Here is a 15,921-nt window from a genome sequence, read left to right as displayed (position 1 = left end):
ATTTCTATACAAGATGTATCATAATTAGTAGCTGCCACTTGTCGCACCAAGCTGAGAGGCATGTGCAAGTTCAAGGATTGGATACTGTGCATATCAAGTCACTTACGTGGAAAAACATTCTCAAACCAGCTCTTCCCCCACAAGCCCTTGGTTGATCGCATCATACATGACATGCTGAACTCAGTTTTCAAATGCTCCTTTACAAAGGAAAATCCAGGAATATTCCCCCAGTTTAATTCTCATATCATTGTAAAGATGAGTGAAATAGATATTAATCTCAGTGGCATTGAAAAACAGCTGAAATCATTAAAACTGAACAATGCTTCAGGCCCAAAAGGAATCTCTATCAGTTTCTATGCGGAATATGCAGCTGAGTTACCTCCTCTTTTAACCATAACATATCATACATCCCTCGAACAAAAAGCCATGCCCAGTGGCTGGAAGAAAACACAGGACACACTTCTCTACAAGAAGGACAGCAGAAGTGATCCACAAAACACCTGTCCAATGTTCTTGACATCTATTTATTGTAAAATCATAGTACATATTCTGAGCTCCAACATAATTATAATCTCAAACAGAATGACCTCCCTCATGGGAACCAGCATGAGTTCTGAAACACTGATCATGTGGCACCCAACTCGTGCTTTTTTTTCACGTGACATCCTGAAAGCCGGGGACCAAGGTAGTCAGGTAGATGCAGTACTTCTTGACTTCATAAAAGCATTTGACTCTGTAGCACACTACATTTGTTATTGAAAGTACAGTCATATGGGATATCAAGCAAAGTTTGTGACTATATTGAGGATTTTTTAGTAGGGAGGATACAGCATGTTATCTTGTTGTCTTGGATGGAGAGTCATTGACAGATGCAGAAGTAACTTTTGATGTGCTCCGTAGAAGAGTGTCGGGACCCATTCTGTATGGTTGCTGCTATTGGCCTTGAAGGCAATATTAATAGTAGCCTCAGACTTTTCATAAGTGATGCCATTGTCTACAACGAAACATTTTCTGAAAAGCCATGTACAAACATTCAGACAGGTTTTGATAAGATTTCAAAGTGTTACAAGAATTGGTAACTTGCTTTAAATGTTCAGAAACGCAAAATTTTGTACTTCACAAATTGAAAAAACATAGTACCTAATGACTACATGATCAATGAGTCACTGAAAGTTTATTCAGTAGGTTTCAAGAAGCAACTTTAGGTAATGACTCTAGGAATATACTATAGCACTCCTACAAATAACTCCTGCAGGTATTGGGAAGATAAGATTAGTCTAATTACAGAGAACAATATGGTATTCAAGCAATTATTTATCCCATGTTCCATAAGTCAATGGAGCAGGAAAATGTCTTAATGGCAGGTATGATCAGAAGTATCCTCTGCCATACACTTCACAGTGATTTGCAGATTTTGAACATAGATGTAGACATGATCTGCATATGAATACTTCTAGTAAAATGCTACTTACACAGCTCTTTGACAGAAATATCCAATCTGGACAAAGGACTATCCAGCTATGGTCATTTTCAATATTCATTTAGTATTCATATTATATTCCGGGGGATAGAGCTGTAAGTTAGGGTAAATTAAGTTGCAGTTGAAACAGCTACTACGAATGTGTTATCTTGCTGGTTGGACACAATCTTTAGCATGAACATATCTCATTCAATATTCTCCATCACATCAGAAATATCCTCATAAGTAAAATGAACACACATTATCAACACAGGAAATTAAAATGGAATGTTGAAGCTGTGTTATGCTTATCAGGGCATTACTTAGAAATTACAGAAAATAAATGGATAAATCTAGACAGATACAAGGTAATATCAACTCTAAAGGTAACATCAATTGTAGAGCTACTATGTAATGTCCACAAACACAAAAAATAAACTCCATGCAGTTGTATTCTAGTATTATTATCTGCAGTTTTTTTCTTGAATAATTTTTTGACAATGTGGGAAGTTGATTGTTCTCATAGTTCGTCAGACATTAGAATTGTAGAGGCTCTCCACACAGACATTTTATACACACATCATTTAACAGCAGTTGTTCACTTGCAGTATTATTGCCAAGAGGTTTACACATATTAGAAAACTAATTAAAATGACAGTAATATGCAAGGTGATTTTATACCTGTGGACAATATTGTGCATAGCACAAAGTCCAAAAACAGACAGCAAAAATGACGATAGTACTCTGCATGGCTTCAGTAAATATGTGTTGGTCACTCTGATTGAAGTTCTTGCTTTTACTTCACAAAAAAAAAGGAAACAGGAAACCACTAACTTGATATAAATATCAGAAATGACCACAAGGATGCAGGATGGATACGGTCTGCTGATAACTTAAACCAATAAGAAGGATTACCACAGATTGTGTAATTTAAAAATTGTGAAATATCTTTCATCATTTCGACAGACCTAAAAAAATTAAAAAAATATATTTTTCTAAAATAAACTAAAGTTACATAATACTGACCTTAATTTAAGAAGGTACAAGCAAACTTTATGTTTGATCATACTATTGTAATTTACATTCCCCACTTTATTTGATGATTTAGCAATCAAATGCTTCTGCAATGAAATATAAATATAATTTTTTAATGTCCTGAGCTGAAACCAAAGTATTGTGAATACTGTTCCTAAACCATATCTTGCTGGATTATACATTTGGGAAATTATAAACTGACAACTTACCAATTTGTTCTCTAAGGAAATGGATTCTGGATCCAATGTCATGACACTAATTACCTAAAGATATTTATCTATTGATACCCTTTATGTACATAAAAACTCACTGTCCGCATTTTACAGAAGTTTCTTGATCTCTTATCAGCTCTCAATTTGTGTGCAAACTAAAAGACAAAATTTTGTATTGTGGAATGATTTTAATATAAACTTTAGGTTACTGACAGTGCTTCTTTGTCTTTGTTATACAAAAGGCCTACATGAAACAAGTGACATACATTTCCTTCACATATGCAAGCATGTTTTGAAAATCAGAGATAATCTCAGAGATCTGCAATTAAATGTGTGTTTTAGATGTAGATACTACATGAGACATTTTTCTAAAAACCCAAATGCTTTTCAGGGAAGTCGATAAGTGGGAACTGAGTGGTGAATCTCACATTGCTTGGAATATACTGTAAAATGAAGAAGTCAAACTTAATTTCTAATTTTTAAATGGGAAATAGTGCAAGTTTATTGAATTGAGTTCTCAGATATGAATGATTGGTGTCTCAGTGATTGTTTTTTGTGCTGATTCAATTAAAAACTCATTCTGGCTATGTGTCACGCAAGCTCAACAGAAGTGAAGGCCAATTGTTGGTGCTAAATGAAGTAAGTTGCATTTCCTCCCTATTATACCATATCTCATGTTATAACAGTGCAGCAGATCTAGCAGGTAATATAACTGCATGGAAGGGACTAAAATCAGTTTGAATTGGAGGGAATATGTTGTCATAACTACTGAATGGCAGTGCAACAATTTCACATCCATCAAATGTTATTGTAGACTTCAGCAATGTGCAATTAATGTACTTGAATTAATGTACCACTTGATAATGTAGCTTTAACAAAAAATAGCTGTGATCCCGACAGTCATGTCTGAGACAACTTAGAGCAATTTTTGTGCCTCCATTTTCACATGGTGTACCTGCTCTACCACATGCCTGTCTATAACTGTCATCAATTTGTCTCATATTTAACAGACTCAAATACTTCTGTTGCTAGATTTGTTTCTCTGTCCTAATTTGCCCCCCTGGAACTCATAGCGATATAAATTCCAGGCACTAAAAGCATAAACTACTGACAACAAAGGACAATGCTGATAGCGGGATTACAAAATAATTACATTGCCACAAACGATCGAGTGGAAAAATATGAAATTAAAAAAAGGAAAAATATGAAAATAAAAAAAAAAGTACAAATTGTTATCACATCCTATGTATGCAATCCGTGTGATTTTGCTGCTTGACAGAAACTGACATTGGCATCTATAGTTACACCTGCAAGACTTAAAGGCAGTATATGTCTCTAGTAAGTTTCTCCTTTACAAAACTGAGTCAAGCTCCAAACTGGGTGGCAAATTTTATGTCTTTACCAAGATTTAGGTGCCAAAAATTATGTCATTCATACAGACAAATATTTCACTTTAATAAAATGCAGATTGATAGCTGAATTTATAGGGCAGTTAATATTAATAGGGTTAATTGTGTGCTCACACATGTTCAGTCAAGTTGTTGATTCCATTCTAAGACAATATTTTCATGACTGACCCAGTCATCTTCTTCAGAAACTACAAGCTGTATCATCATGTATACTTGTTGCCTGGACCCCATCTGGACTGGAAACTACTGTTGATGTTGCACCACTACATCTTTTGATTTTCATTTGCGAGTGAGATCTTAATAAATAGAGTGCCGGACTGTAAACTTTGTTTAAATTGAAACCTCCATTCCAGTTTATTAGATTTTCTGATATCTTTATTTTCATAGACACTTTAATTATTCTGTCTTATACAGTTGGTATTCATATCACAATACTGGTCCCATTATATTTCATGTCATAATTATATTTGAGGCAGTGTTCAGTCACAGATGTCTGATTTTTTGTTATAGTCAGGAGTGCAGCTAATGTTTCTTGCACTTCTCATTCACAGTTCCAACAGTCTGCCCCATGTAAGACATATCATATGGAATGCAGTACACATACAGGTTTTGGAGGTCTTGATTGTCTTTAACAACATTAAAAAAAAAAGGATTTTCATCTTTGTTGATGGGGGTAAAATACATTGTATGTCATCTCTCCATAGGAATCTACCAACCTTTCAGGAAACTGGGCCGGCATTAGTCTCAGCCCTTTCTTATGATGTTGATTTTGTTTGCAATACCCACTCAGTCTGTTGATCTGAGGACTCATTCCTTGGGTACACTATTCATGTCTTTTATAATTCTTTGACAAGGCACTCCTTGTATGACAGCATACAGATATATGTACCATGTATTAGAACAATGTTCCTTTGTAACACAGGGTGATGGCTCAAGGCATGAGATACAGGTTAGTGAGTATGTGTTTTCTACTGCAATCTGACTCAAGGATATGTTTATTCTTCTTTTAACTAACACACTGAGGAAACATAGCTGGCATTCTTTTTTTGAGTTTCACCATGCATTTAATATTAAATTAGGTAGATCTTAAATGTTCTATTCTGGCATAACCACAAGCAACAGAACAAACAAGATGCAGAACACAAGAGCAGAGAAGGTCGTGAGGAAACAGCAGCCAGTGGTGCATGGAACTGGACCGCAGCATGCCAAGAGTGACACCTAGAAGAAGTGAATATCAACGCCACTCCTGCTAGCCTCAGCTGCACAGATTAGCACCGGATCACAGACATTAGTTATCAGTGATGGATGTCACCTTGCCTGAACAGTTCACATATCAAGGACTATAAATTATATTACATGTCGCCCCTTGTTTGCAACTACTACATGCAAGTCTCCAAAGTTAAGTATTGTCAATTGCTTTATAGAAATAAAATTACTAACATTATTTGTTTGAATTGTTGTATAGCATTCCAAGAGTGCTGCATCTCGTAGGCACCCTATTAGCGATGAGTAGGCAAGACCCAACATGTTCCATGTGGCCACACAACAAAAGTGTCATCCATGCATTAATAAACCACTGTGATTTGTGAGATCACAATGTACGGATGGTCGGTTTATGATTAAAAGGTTCAGCTAATCCACTGAGCTGGATTCGAGGCTGGTTACTCAAAGTGAATTAATATGTACTCTAATGTTGTTGTGGTCTTCAGTCCAAAGACTTGTTTCTTGCATATCTCTGTGCTAGTTTATCCTGTGCAAGCCTCTTTATCTCTGGAAAACAATTTCAGTCTACATCAATTTGAACATGCTCCCTGTATTCATACATGGATCTCCATGTATAATTTTTACCCTTGCCCCTTCTCCCACATTTCCTTCCATTACCACATTAACTATTCCTTGATGCCTCAGGGCATGTCCTTTCAAACAGTTCCTCCATTTAGTGAAGATGTACCTTCAATTTCTTTCCCCAGTTCAACTCACTAGTTACCCACTACTTTTTCATTATGCCCATCTTATTTCAGCATTATTCTACAGCACTACATTTCAAAAGCTTCTATTCTCTTGTTTTCTGAACTGCTTATTGTCCATATTTCACTTTGATACAAGGCTTTTTCATAAATGATTTTCTTGCTGTTGCCTGTCTGCATTTTATGTAGTCCCTACTTTAGTAATCATAAGTTACTTTCTTTTCCAAATAGAAAAACTCTTCTACTAATTTTAGTATCTCATTTCTTGGATCAAATTTCCTATAGATCTCATGATTTTATGATATTCCGTTACTCTTGTTTTACTTTTGTTTGTATTTATCTTATAATCTCTTTTCAAGACACTGTACAGTCTGTTCAATTGCAAGTCCTTTGTCATATGTGACAGAATTACAGTGTCATTGGCAAACTGAAGAGTTTTTATTTCTTCTCCTTAAACTTTAATTCCCATAGTTTTCTTTACTGTTTGCTCAATGTACAGACTGAATAACATCATGGATAAGCTGCAATCATGTCTCACTCCCTTCTCAACTATTGCTCCACTTTTATGTCCTTTAACATTTATAATTGCAGTATGATTCTGTACAAGCTGTATATAACTTTTCACTCCTTATATTTTATCCACACTACCTCCAAAATTTCAAAGAGTGTAGTCCAGTCAACATTGTCAAAAACTTTCTCTAAATCTACAAATAGTATAATGCATATTTGCCTTTCTGCAATGCTGTGTGGTTCTACTTGTGTAGACCAGTGTGTTCATCCCTTCCAAATGCTTCTCAGTCCAAGTTTCACCTCCATATGACCATCACATCAATTTTCAAAGTGCCATCAATGAAGTTGTGTTTATGCAGTATGTATGAAAATGGATCAGCAGAATTTAGAGAAATATTATGCCATCAAGTTTACTGTTAAACTTGAGGAATCCACAAGTATGAGCTCTGAAAAATTGAAACAGGCCCATGGCAAACATTCTTTATCAAGAGCACAAGTTTTTCACTGGCACAAATCATTTTTGGAAGGCTGAGAACATTTTGAAGATGAACCTCCCTCACTCAGGGAGACTTCGACTTAAAAAGCTAATGAAAACATCAAGCATTTGCATGCTTTTGTGAGATCAGCCAGACTAAGAATAAGGATGATGGGTGACCTATTAAAATACACTTTTACCATACATCAAATTTTGACTGAAGTTTTGCACATGTGAAAGGTTTGTGCCAACAAAATGCTGCTGAAAAAACTCAGAACTGAGCAGAAGGACAATCAAAGAAACGTGTGTTCTTAAGAGGATGCCAATGACCATGAATGGTTCAGTTATGTGATCACAGGTTATGAATCCTCATCCTGAGGCAAAGCAGTGAAGTAAGAAGTGGCACACAGAGACATCTCTTCAACCAAAAAAAGTCCAAATGACCAAATCAAATATCAAAACAACACTGATTTGGTTTTTTGACAGAACAGGTCTCACACATTAAGAATTTGTTCCTCCAGGACAAACTTTCAACCAAGTGATTTACAAAGATGTCCTTGAAAGGCTCAGGAAAATGGTGAATTGAGTGAGACCAGACATTACAGACAAGTGGCCGCTGCATCATGACAATGCCCCATGTCACACAGCCACTTCCATCATGGAATTTTTGAACTCAAAAGGCATTCTTGTTGTTCCGCATGCCCCCGCCCATCCCAGTTCACCCAGTCCTTGTGGCTTTTTTCTTTCCAAGAAATTGAAAAAGTCTTAAAATGATATCATTTTGGGGCTCTAATGAACATTCAAAACATTGTGACGAACATGTTAAAAGCCCTACCAATTGAAGAATTTCAGCATTGTTAGCAGGACTTTGTTGTTTGAAAATAAATAAATAAAACCTTTGGTAGATAAAAATCAGTTTCATTTCTTTTCTCACACAATTTGTACCTTTCTCCTAGTAGTGCATATTTTCAAAGTCTTGCATTTGTACTCTATCCATTCTTCTTTAGCAATTTTGCATTTCCTGTCAATCTCATTGTTCAAAATCCTTCTTGCCCCTTACCTACTTTCTACGTAATTCTTTTGTTTCATTCTTGCCACTTATCCCCTGTCTCATTTTTCAGTGTCAGTATTCCCTTTCACCTGCTTCATTTTTACATTTTCTCCTTTCATCAGTTAAATTTTAGGGACTTTGCACAATAGCAATACTAACCCCTCTAGAGTGAAAGCACAATGAAGCAGCATAACTGAATTTTTAGTCCGGTCTCTGACCTTTATGTGTGTAGATGCATATATCAAGTGACACAATAAATCACATGTATTCTAGAGTGTAAGTGTGATTTGACACCGTTACTGATACTTGGTGCCAACATCAGTACCTTGAGTTTACTCCTCTGACGAGTTTTTGTGACAGTGCAACTTTTGTGCATTTTCTTTGTTTCTTTTTTCTGCATTGTCTAATTTGGTCTGCCTTTTGTGCAACAGCAGCATGGATGCAAGAAAATATTCACAAAATTTTTCGAATTCACTGGACAATTTTTCTTCTATGAGTGTGCAAACTTTAGTGACTTTCAAGTGCCTATCATGACAGACATTGTGCAATGTAAATCTCAACAACATTCATGTCAGTATCCATTATTGGACTACATTAAGAATGAGCTCACATTAAACACAATGAGTTTGAACAATCACTTCTTGGCAAGTTTCCCCTGTCAAATTCATCTCACGATGACTGCCTCATAGTCGCGAATCTCGGAACATCTGTGCCTTACACACTGTGTCAAGATCCATTCACTCTGGTCAGAATGCAATGTCCAACCATATTGCTTCCCACAGCAAGCAAAGTTTAGGCCAATGCCTACTGACCCTGCATAAGTTCCACCAAACATGGGGTTGACCAAATGTCTCCCCTGTGCCAGTCACCATACGTCACACACTGTTGTGTCAAATGGGGTCCACTGCAATCATCAAAAATGGATACAACATGCCTTTTAACAAGGCACACCTATAGTGTGGCCTTCCAATGAAGGACAAACCTCTATAGTTTGCCTCACTGTAGCTATTACTATGTCTCTGCAGGGATCACATCCTGATACAGCTTGAACTACCAGGCTTTAGTACTGAATTGCTGCAACTTTAAAATGAGGATCCTATGATATAACTACTGGAGTTCAACCTCCATGTCAATGCATGGTTCTCCGCAGTGGAGTTAATAATGGAGCATAATAACATCCTTAATGATCAGGTGAAATTTGTGATGCTGATTGCACACCAAAATGGCAACAGCACTTTAATCAATGATATTGTTCTCCACCCTCCAGGTTGTGACAAGTACATCAAAGTGAAACACACCATATTAGAGTGCCTTTCTCTTTAAACAGATACAGATCATCTGTTATGAAGAACTAGGTTTACCAAGACGCCACTGCAATTATGGAGCAGGCTCCGAGTAATTGCAAACTATACTGTACTGTCTGATGCTATGTTATGGTGTCTTTGGCTACTTATGTTTCCACCACACATCTTGTCATCAATCCAGATACGAGAAGTGTGTCCCAATACAGTGAAGTTTGTCAGTGAGAATGATATGTTCAGTCATGGGGCAAACTTCTCGTATCTGGATTGATGACAAGATGTGTGGTGGAAGCATGCACACAACAACAGAATAAACAAGCCATCATTCTTCAAAGATGCCACTCTCCACAGCCAATGGACATGTAGTGCAGCACTGCACACACCACCAGATCTCAACCGGCTACCCATACCAGCACCTTCATTAAGCACAGCTGACCACAGGCAACTATCTCCAACACTCATTCAGTCTGAATCCAACCAGCAGACTACCATGTTCGGCAGCAAAGCACAGTGTGGACCAATTGACAGTGCAACAAGCACTCCATCCAGCATGTGCCATTACTTGTTTCATGCATGTGCCAGCTCAGATCTGCAAGCCATCATTTCATTACCCAAACTGATATACTAGTCCAATGAGGGCACACCAGGCTCTTGCAACATATCCAGCTACCCAACCTCCACATCTCATCTCATGACACTGCCTTGAATATGACACATCCACTCGCCTCACACACATTATATCTTAAGGTTTTCACAACAGTGTAGCAGCACCACCGTTTAAGATAGGAAAAAGCTAGTTTCAGTGCAATATTTCTGAGCGCACAGATTACAACCAGGCATGGCTACACACAGCAGCAGATTGGGTAACAGCGTTCCAGTCCACGGTGGGTTGCTGGTTTGACCCTCTGAGGCTAACGTGATGTGGGGTCCGTGGCCAGCCAGTGGCGGGCCACTCGATGGATCGCTATTGCAGGCAGTCTTGTTGGTTCCCAACACACACCGAAGGCATCTCGAGATGAGGGCTGCAGATTTGGCTGTCAAATCGCAGGCGCTTGTTGTTCAAAAAATGGGTTCAAATGGCTCTGAGTGCTATGGGACTTAACTTCTGAGGTCATCAGTCCCCTAGAAATTAGAACTACTTAAACCTAACTAACCTAAGGACATCACACACATCCATGCTCGAGGCAGGATTTGAACCTGCGACCGTAGCAGTCGCTCGGTTCCAGACTGTAACACCTAGAACCGCTCGGCAACTCCGGCTGGCATGTGCTTGTTGTTGCCACGATCTTAATCACAACGACGAAGAAGCACACAGCGGGCCGCCCTGCAGCTCCCAGTGACCAGCGCTGAGGCAACAGGAATGAAGGCCGCTGAGGCAGCTGCCAGCACATACTGACATCGTTAAAACTCCGTGGCTGTACATGGCTGGCACACCGCAGTACATTACATGGGTCACTGAGGTAGCCCTTCCATGCCAGAGGAACATGGTACTGTAGCTGGGAATAATAAAACACTTGAAGATCATGGCCGAGTTTTAATGCGTCGCATCCTGACAGTTTCCATCCACATCCAACATTCCTCCGCCTCACGCCAACATCTACATTTCACAGTGACAGCTACAACAGGAAGATTTTACCTCATGGACACAGATTCTGATATGAGTGTACCCCCTCATATACTACTTCTCCATCTTCTTGTGCACTACCAGCTGCCTTATGAGCTACTAATTATTCTGTGATCAAGGTTCACAGTTCTAATGTTGCCACTATCGACTTGGTGCCCAATCTACAACTCCACTGTGATTTCCTTGGCACTGCAGTCACTGAACCAGTCATTGGGGCTGACTTAATGGCTCACCACAAGTTGGTTCCTGACCCCACTTGATACATGGTCATGCACATTCCCACTGGATTAATTATCCAGGGAATTCCATCCACTACAGGTGCTGAAACACCACCTGCTATTTTTCCACCTACGTAGCTTGCATTGGAGTCACTTTTTCACATCTCTGTAAGCCAGCAGAATCTGTGGATTTGCTATTCCAATAGCAACACTTGAAACAATTATGTGTGGATATCCTGGCTGATACCATTTGACTGCATCAGTGGACTGACACCCTGTGTAACCATGTAGACACAGTGGAAACCCCACTTGCCACTGCACATGACATCATTATAAGCTATAACTCCAAACACGGTGCTACAGTGGCACTAGCTCACCTGGACAGAGTTTAGTACAGTGTTCTGTACAGTGGTTGCCCCTGCACCAGCTGCGTGTGACTTTCTATCTCCTTTGAGCCTGTGCCACTTTGCAAATAATAACCAAACACTCAACCACATCATAACCACTCCTGGACACCCAGCACAGCAGAAAGTGTGCCACTTGTCTCCTGATTCCATTAGGGCTGCTGAAAAGATGGTGAACGAAATGTTAGCTGCTCTAATAGTCCACCCATTTGACAGTCTTTGGGCATCTCCAGTCTGCCTCATGCCCAAAAAGAGTGGTGCTTTCTGGATGTGTGGGGATTACAGGGGCCTTGACATAAAATTCATTTCAGACTCTTTCCCAGTTCCAAACATCCAAGACTTTACATCTCCTGGTGGGTGCCACCATCTTTATCATAATAGACTGCCAGGTGGCATAGCTACAGATACCACTGAACCCTGAGGATCTCCCCAAGACTGCCCAGAACTATGTCATTCAGACTCTTTGAACTTATATGGTTGTCACACGGTTTAAAAAAAGACCTGGCAGAGATTCATCAATGGCATACTTCATGATATTGATCGGTGTTATGCCTATTTGGATAACATACTAGTATTTTCAGCTCCCCCAGATGAACACAGATTCCACCTCTAATGAGTTTTTGAGACTTGACTACTACTCCTCTAATGAGGTTTTGAGGCTTTAGACCAGATTGGAGTAATTGTTAATGAAGAGAAGTGCCAATACGCAAACATACTGTGACTTTACTTGGACACTTCCTCAGTGCTAATGGTTAAATGCCAACTGATGACTGTACTGCTCTTATCAGTTCACTGTCACCAAGAACTCCATAGATTCTTGGGGATGATAAATTTCTACTGCAGACATAGACAAATCTAGAAAAAAGGTGGTCCCATGGACATCACATATGCTGCACTTTTAATGATATCAAAATGTGTTTCCCATCAGCTGTCAGTTTTGCACTACTGGATCCTCAGGGCCACCTTCTTATTACATCCAATGCAAGTGACACCACCATTGGAGATGTTCTCAAGCAACACGTTAAAAACTTCCAGATTTTGAAAAGAAATGATTAGCATATGACTGGCAGCTTATTAAGCCATCAAGTTCTTTCAGGAAAACATAGAAGGATGACAACAAACCTTGTTTACTAGTCACCATCACCTGCAACTGCTCGATGTGGAGGTTCAGAAACTTAAGACTTTATTCCTCAATTCACCACCAACTTCTGCCACATCCTGGTCACAGACTATATGTCTAGAGGGTCAGTGATCATCAACAAACCTAACTTCACCATGGTGGCTCAGCTCCATCTTGCCAATACAGAACTGCAAAACTGTATCTCAGACCTGACTTCTGGTCTTAATATCTCATGTCAACAACTACATTTCATGTTGTCAGCTTCCTTTCTATAATAATGGATTTATACAGCTTCCATAAAACCTCCAGTGCATGTGACTTCAATGAAGTTTCTTGTACCCATGTAGTTCGCAGAATTATAGCAGTTCATTTTCTTATCTTAAAATGTAAAGCACTGAGCGATAGTGAGTAAATATACCAGTAGAGAACGGAATGTCAACAAGTGGATGCAGCACAATCCCTACGAGGCTCTGCCAAGCGAACAATCTATAATTAATACCATAATGTAACCTAAACTCTATGTTCGTACACAGTATATAAGCATTTCTATATACCAAATTAAAGGTAGTCATGACAACAAAACAGAAATGTGTAAATATGCAATCCATATGCAAAGCAGCAAGTATATATCTTACATAATAAATAAGTCATTAGCATCATATCAGCATAAGCAAATAAATGTTCATACGTAATCTTAATAAGTAAACATGAAGGCACAAGCAGATAAATCACAAGTATAACTTACATACTTAGCCATATCAGCACAACTCATCAGGTGACAAATACAATTTAAATAAATAGGCACAGCAGGCACATAATGAAAAATATGATATCAGTGAATAAGCATAGCAGCCAAGCAATGAATAATATACACAAGTAACAACCCTGTTCATTAATAAAACATTGTCAAAATCAGCAAATGTATGCAAGCATGTCGCTTCACAAGTAAATTCATAGAGCATAAAATTTAATACAAAGTTTAAATCACATAATTGCGAGCAGCAAATTACGTATAAAGTACATACCTAAGTAGAAATATGTTACTTGAAAAATAAACTCAATTAATAGTTACCTTTGTAGTTTATTACTTTCTTCCTCGAAATTACATTCTTCCTGAAATTTTCTCGATAGCAAGTCTTCTTAATGTAGGACACACAGAGAATTTACCTGTAGTTCTTAAAGATTTTATACAACTGTATCCTGGAAAAACTGAACATTAATAACATAAGTTACCAAGTAACTATAGCTTTATACTGAATTTAACCGGAGAAATTAGACTGTGTATTTGTTTACAGCTGTCAGTGCATTTGCACTGAGCACTTGATCAGCTGTAGGTAGGTGTGATGTTGGAAGTAATTGTTTCTGGTCTAAGGTTACTTTGTGTGGCGGGCAGACTGATTGTAGCTTTGTGTATGTGCTGCCGCTAGAACACGGCGCGGTATCCCTGTGTTCTCTGCATATTTACGTGTAACTGTTAATTTTCTCAAAAGTATGTCATTCCACAAAAATTTTAACGTTTGATATATGATGTATTCCCTTAGAGCGCCGTGATTTAAGAGTTTCTACTTCAACAGTGTTATCATGAATAATTTTGCGAACTCTATATGGACCATTATAAAGCAGAAAAAATTTGCGACACAAGCCTTTTCCTTTGTGAGACAAATGATGAGATTTAATTAACACCTTTTGATCAACTGACAAAGTTTTTAAACGACCAGTACGTTTCGATGATTTCTCTCTTCTATCAGCCGCAGATGGAATATTTTGTAGAGCCAGGTTGACAACATCAGAATGCCGCAGTTTCCGTGTAGGTGGAAAAGGAATGATTTCAGAAATACGACTTGTTGGTGCTTTATTTTTTAATATCAATATAGGTGGTAAAGAAGTTGAATCATTAGGGAGTTCATTCAGAATGTTTTGAAAAATGTGAAGATACTGATCCCACGCTCTGTGATTATGATGACTATAAAGACGACACAATTTATTAATTTCCTTCATCCATTTCTCTGATGGGGTGGATTGAGGGTGAAAAAGTGAAATGAAAATTGGTTTAATCTTACGACGCCGTAGAGTACGAAGATAAGTTTTAGAGTGAAACTGTGATCCATAATCTGATATAACTTTATCAACGTGACCCACTTCTTTAAGAAAATGTTTGATGAAGGCATTAGATACTGAAGAGCTGTTTCTTTGCGTAAATGTGTAAAACACACATATTCTGATGTCAATTCCACTACTACCATAATGTACGCAAAACCATTAGTAGAACGAACCACCGGACCTAACAAATCGACTGCAGCCATCTCCTTTAATCTCGCTGTAATGATAAGAAACAACGGTGCTCTGTGAGAAATAGTTGGCGGCTTAGCCTTTTTGACATAATATTCATTTAGCAAGAACAAATCAAATACGTTATTCCACATTACTCAAGTAGCAATTTTCTCGTAATTTATGAAAGTATTTTCTGGCACCAAAGAGTGCATAGCTGAAATGTGTGTACCAAATCAATTTATTAACCCACTCACTCATCAGGAATGCAAAATTGCAAACTAACCAAACAGAGTTGTCAACCGATTTTCGTTTAAAAAGAATATCATTACGAACTAAATAATACTGTCTAATCACTACGCTTTCCTTTCTCCTCCCCTTCTCCTTAATGTCTTTCCAGATTGGATCCTTGTTTTGCTCCTTAGCGATGTCCTGGAGCGAAGACGAAATGAAATTTTCAAACGCAGCACCTTGTTTTCTTTGCAGTCTTCCTGAGTACTTTGTTTCAAACCCATAGGTGCACGTGATATAGCATCCGCAATAATATTAGAACCTCGATGTAAACAATACTATAATCAAATTCCTGTAGATACAGTGCCCATCGTGATAATATTCCATGTGTTAATTTTGTTGACATAAGAAATTCCAGAGCTCGATGATCAGTGTAAACCTTAGTACAAAAAGATGCGAAATTTTGTGAAAGCCCAAACAACAGCCAAAGCTTCAAGTTCTGTGATCGAATAAACCTTTTCTGATTTAAATAAATAAATTTAGAGAGAACACGACTTCCAAATGCAATAGTTTTGTGTACTACAATGCCGTTTTCTTCTATCTCTAGAAATAAGTGTGCACCTAGGCCTTTGTATGG

At 38.2% G+C, this 15,921-nt stretch overlaps 1 protein-coding gene across 1 annotated transcript in view; it reads right to left on the bottom strand.

Moving 5' to 3' along the window:
- Window positions 1-2,260, bottom strand: part of LOC124607111 (vascular endothelial growth factor A-A-like) — a 68,898-nt gene extending 66,638 nt beyond the window's left edge. Inside the window, exon 1 of the mRNA XM_047139308.1 lies at window positions 2,141-2,260. Within this exon, the coding sequence (XP_046995264.1) occupies window positions 2,141-2,209 (69 nt within the window). The 5' untranslated portion in view covers window positions 2,210-2,260. The remainder of the gene's footprint in view (window positions 1-2,140) is intronic.
- Between the last annotated feature and the right edge of the window lie 13,661 nt (window positions 2,261-15,921).

Source organism: Schistocerca americana, chromosome 3, assembly GCF_021461395.2.
Source record: "Schistocerca americana isolate TAMUIC-IGC-003095 chromosome 3, iqSchAmer2.1, whole genome shotgun sequence".
NCBI lineage: Eukaryota > Metazoa > Arthropoda > Insecta > Orthoptera > Acrididae > Schistocerca > Schistocerca americana.
The sequence above is the reverse complement of the archived record's forward strand: the minus strand, read 5'-3'. Positions and strand labels throughout refer to the sequence as shown.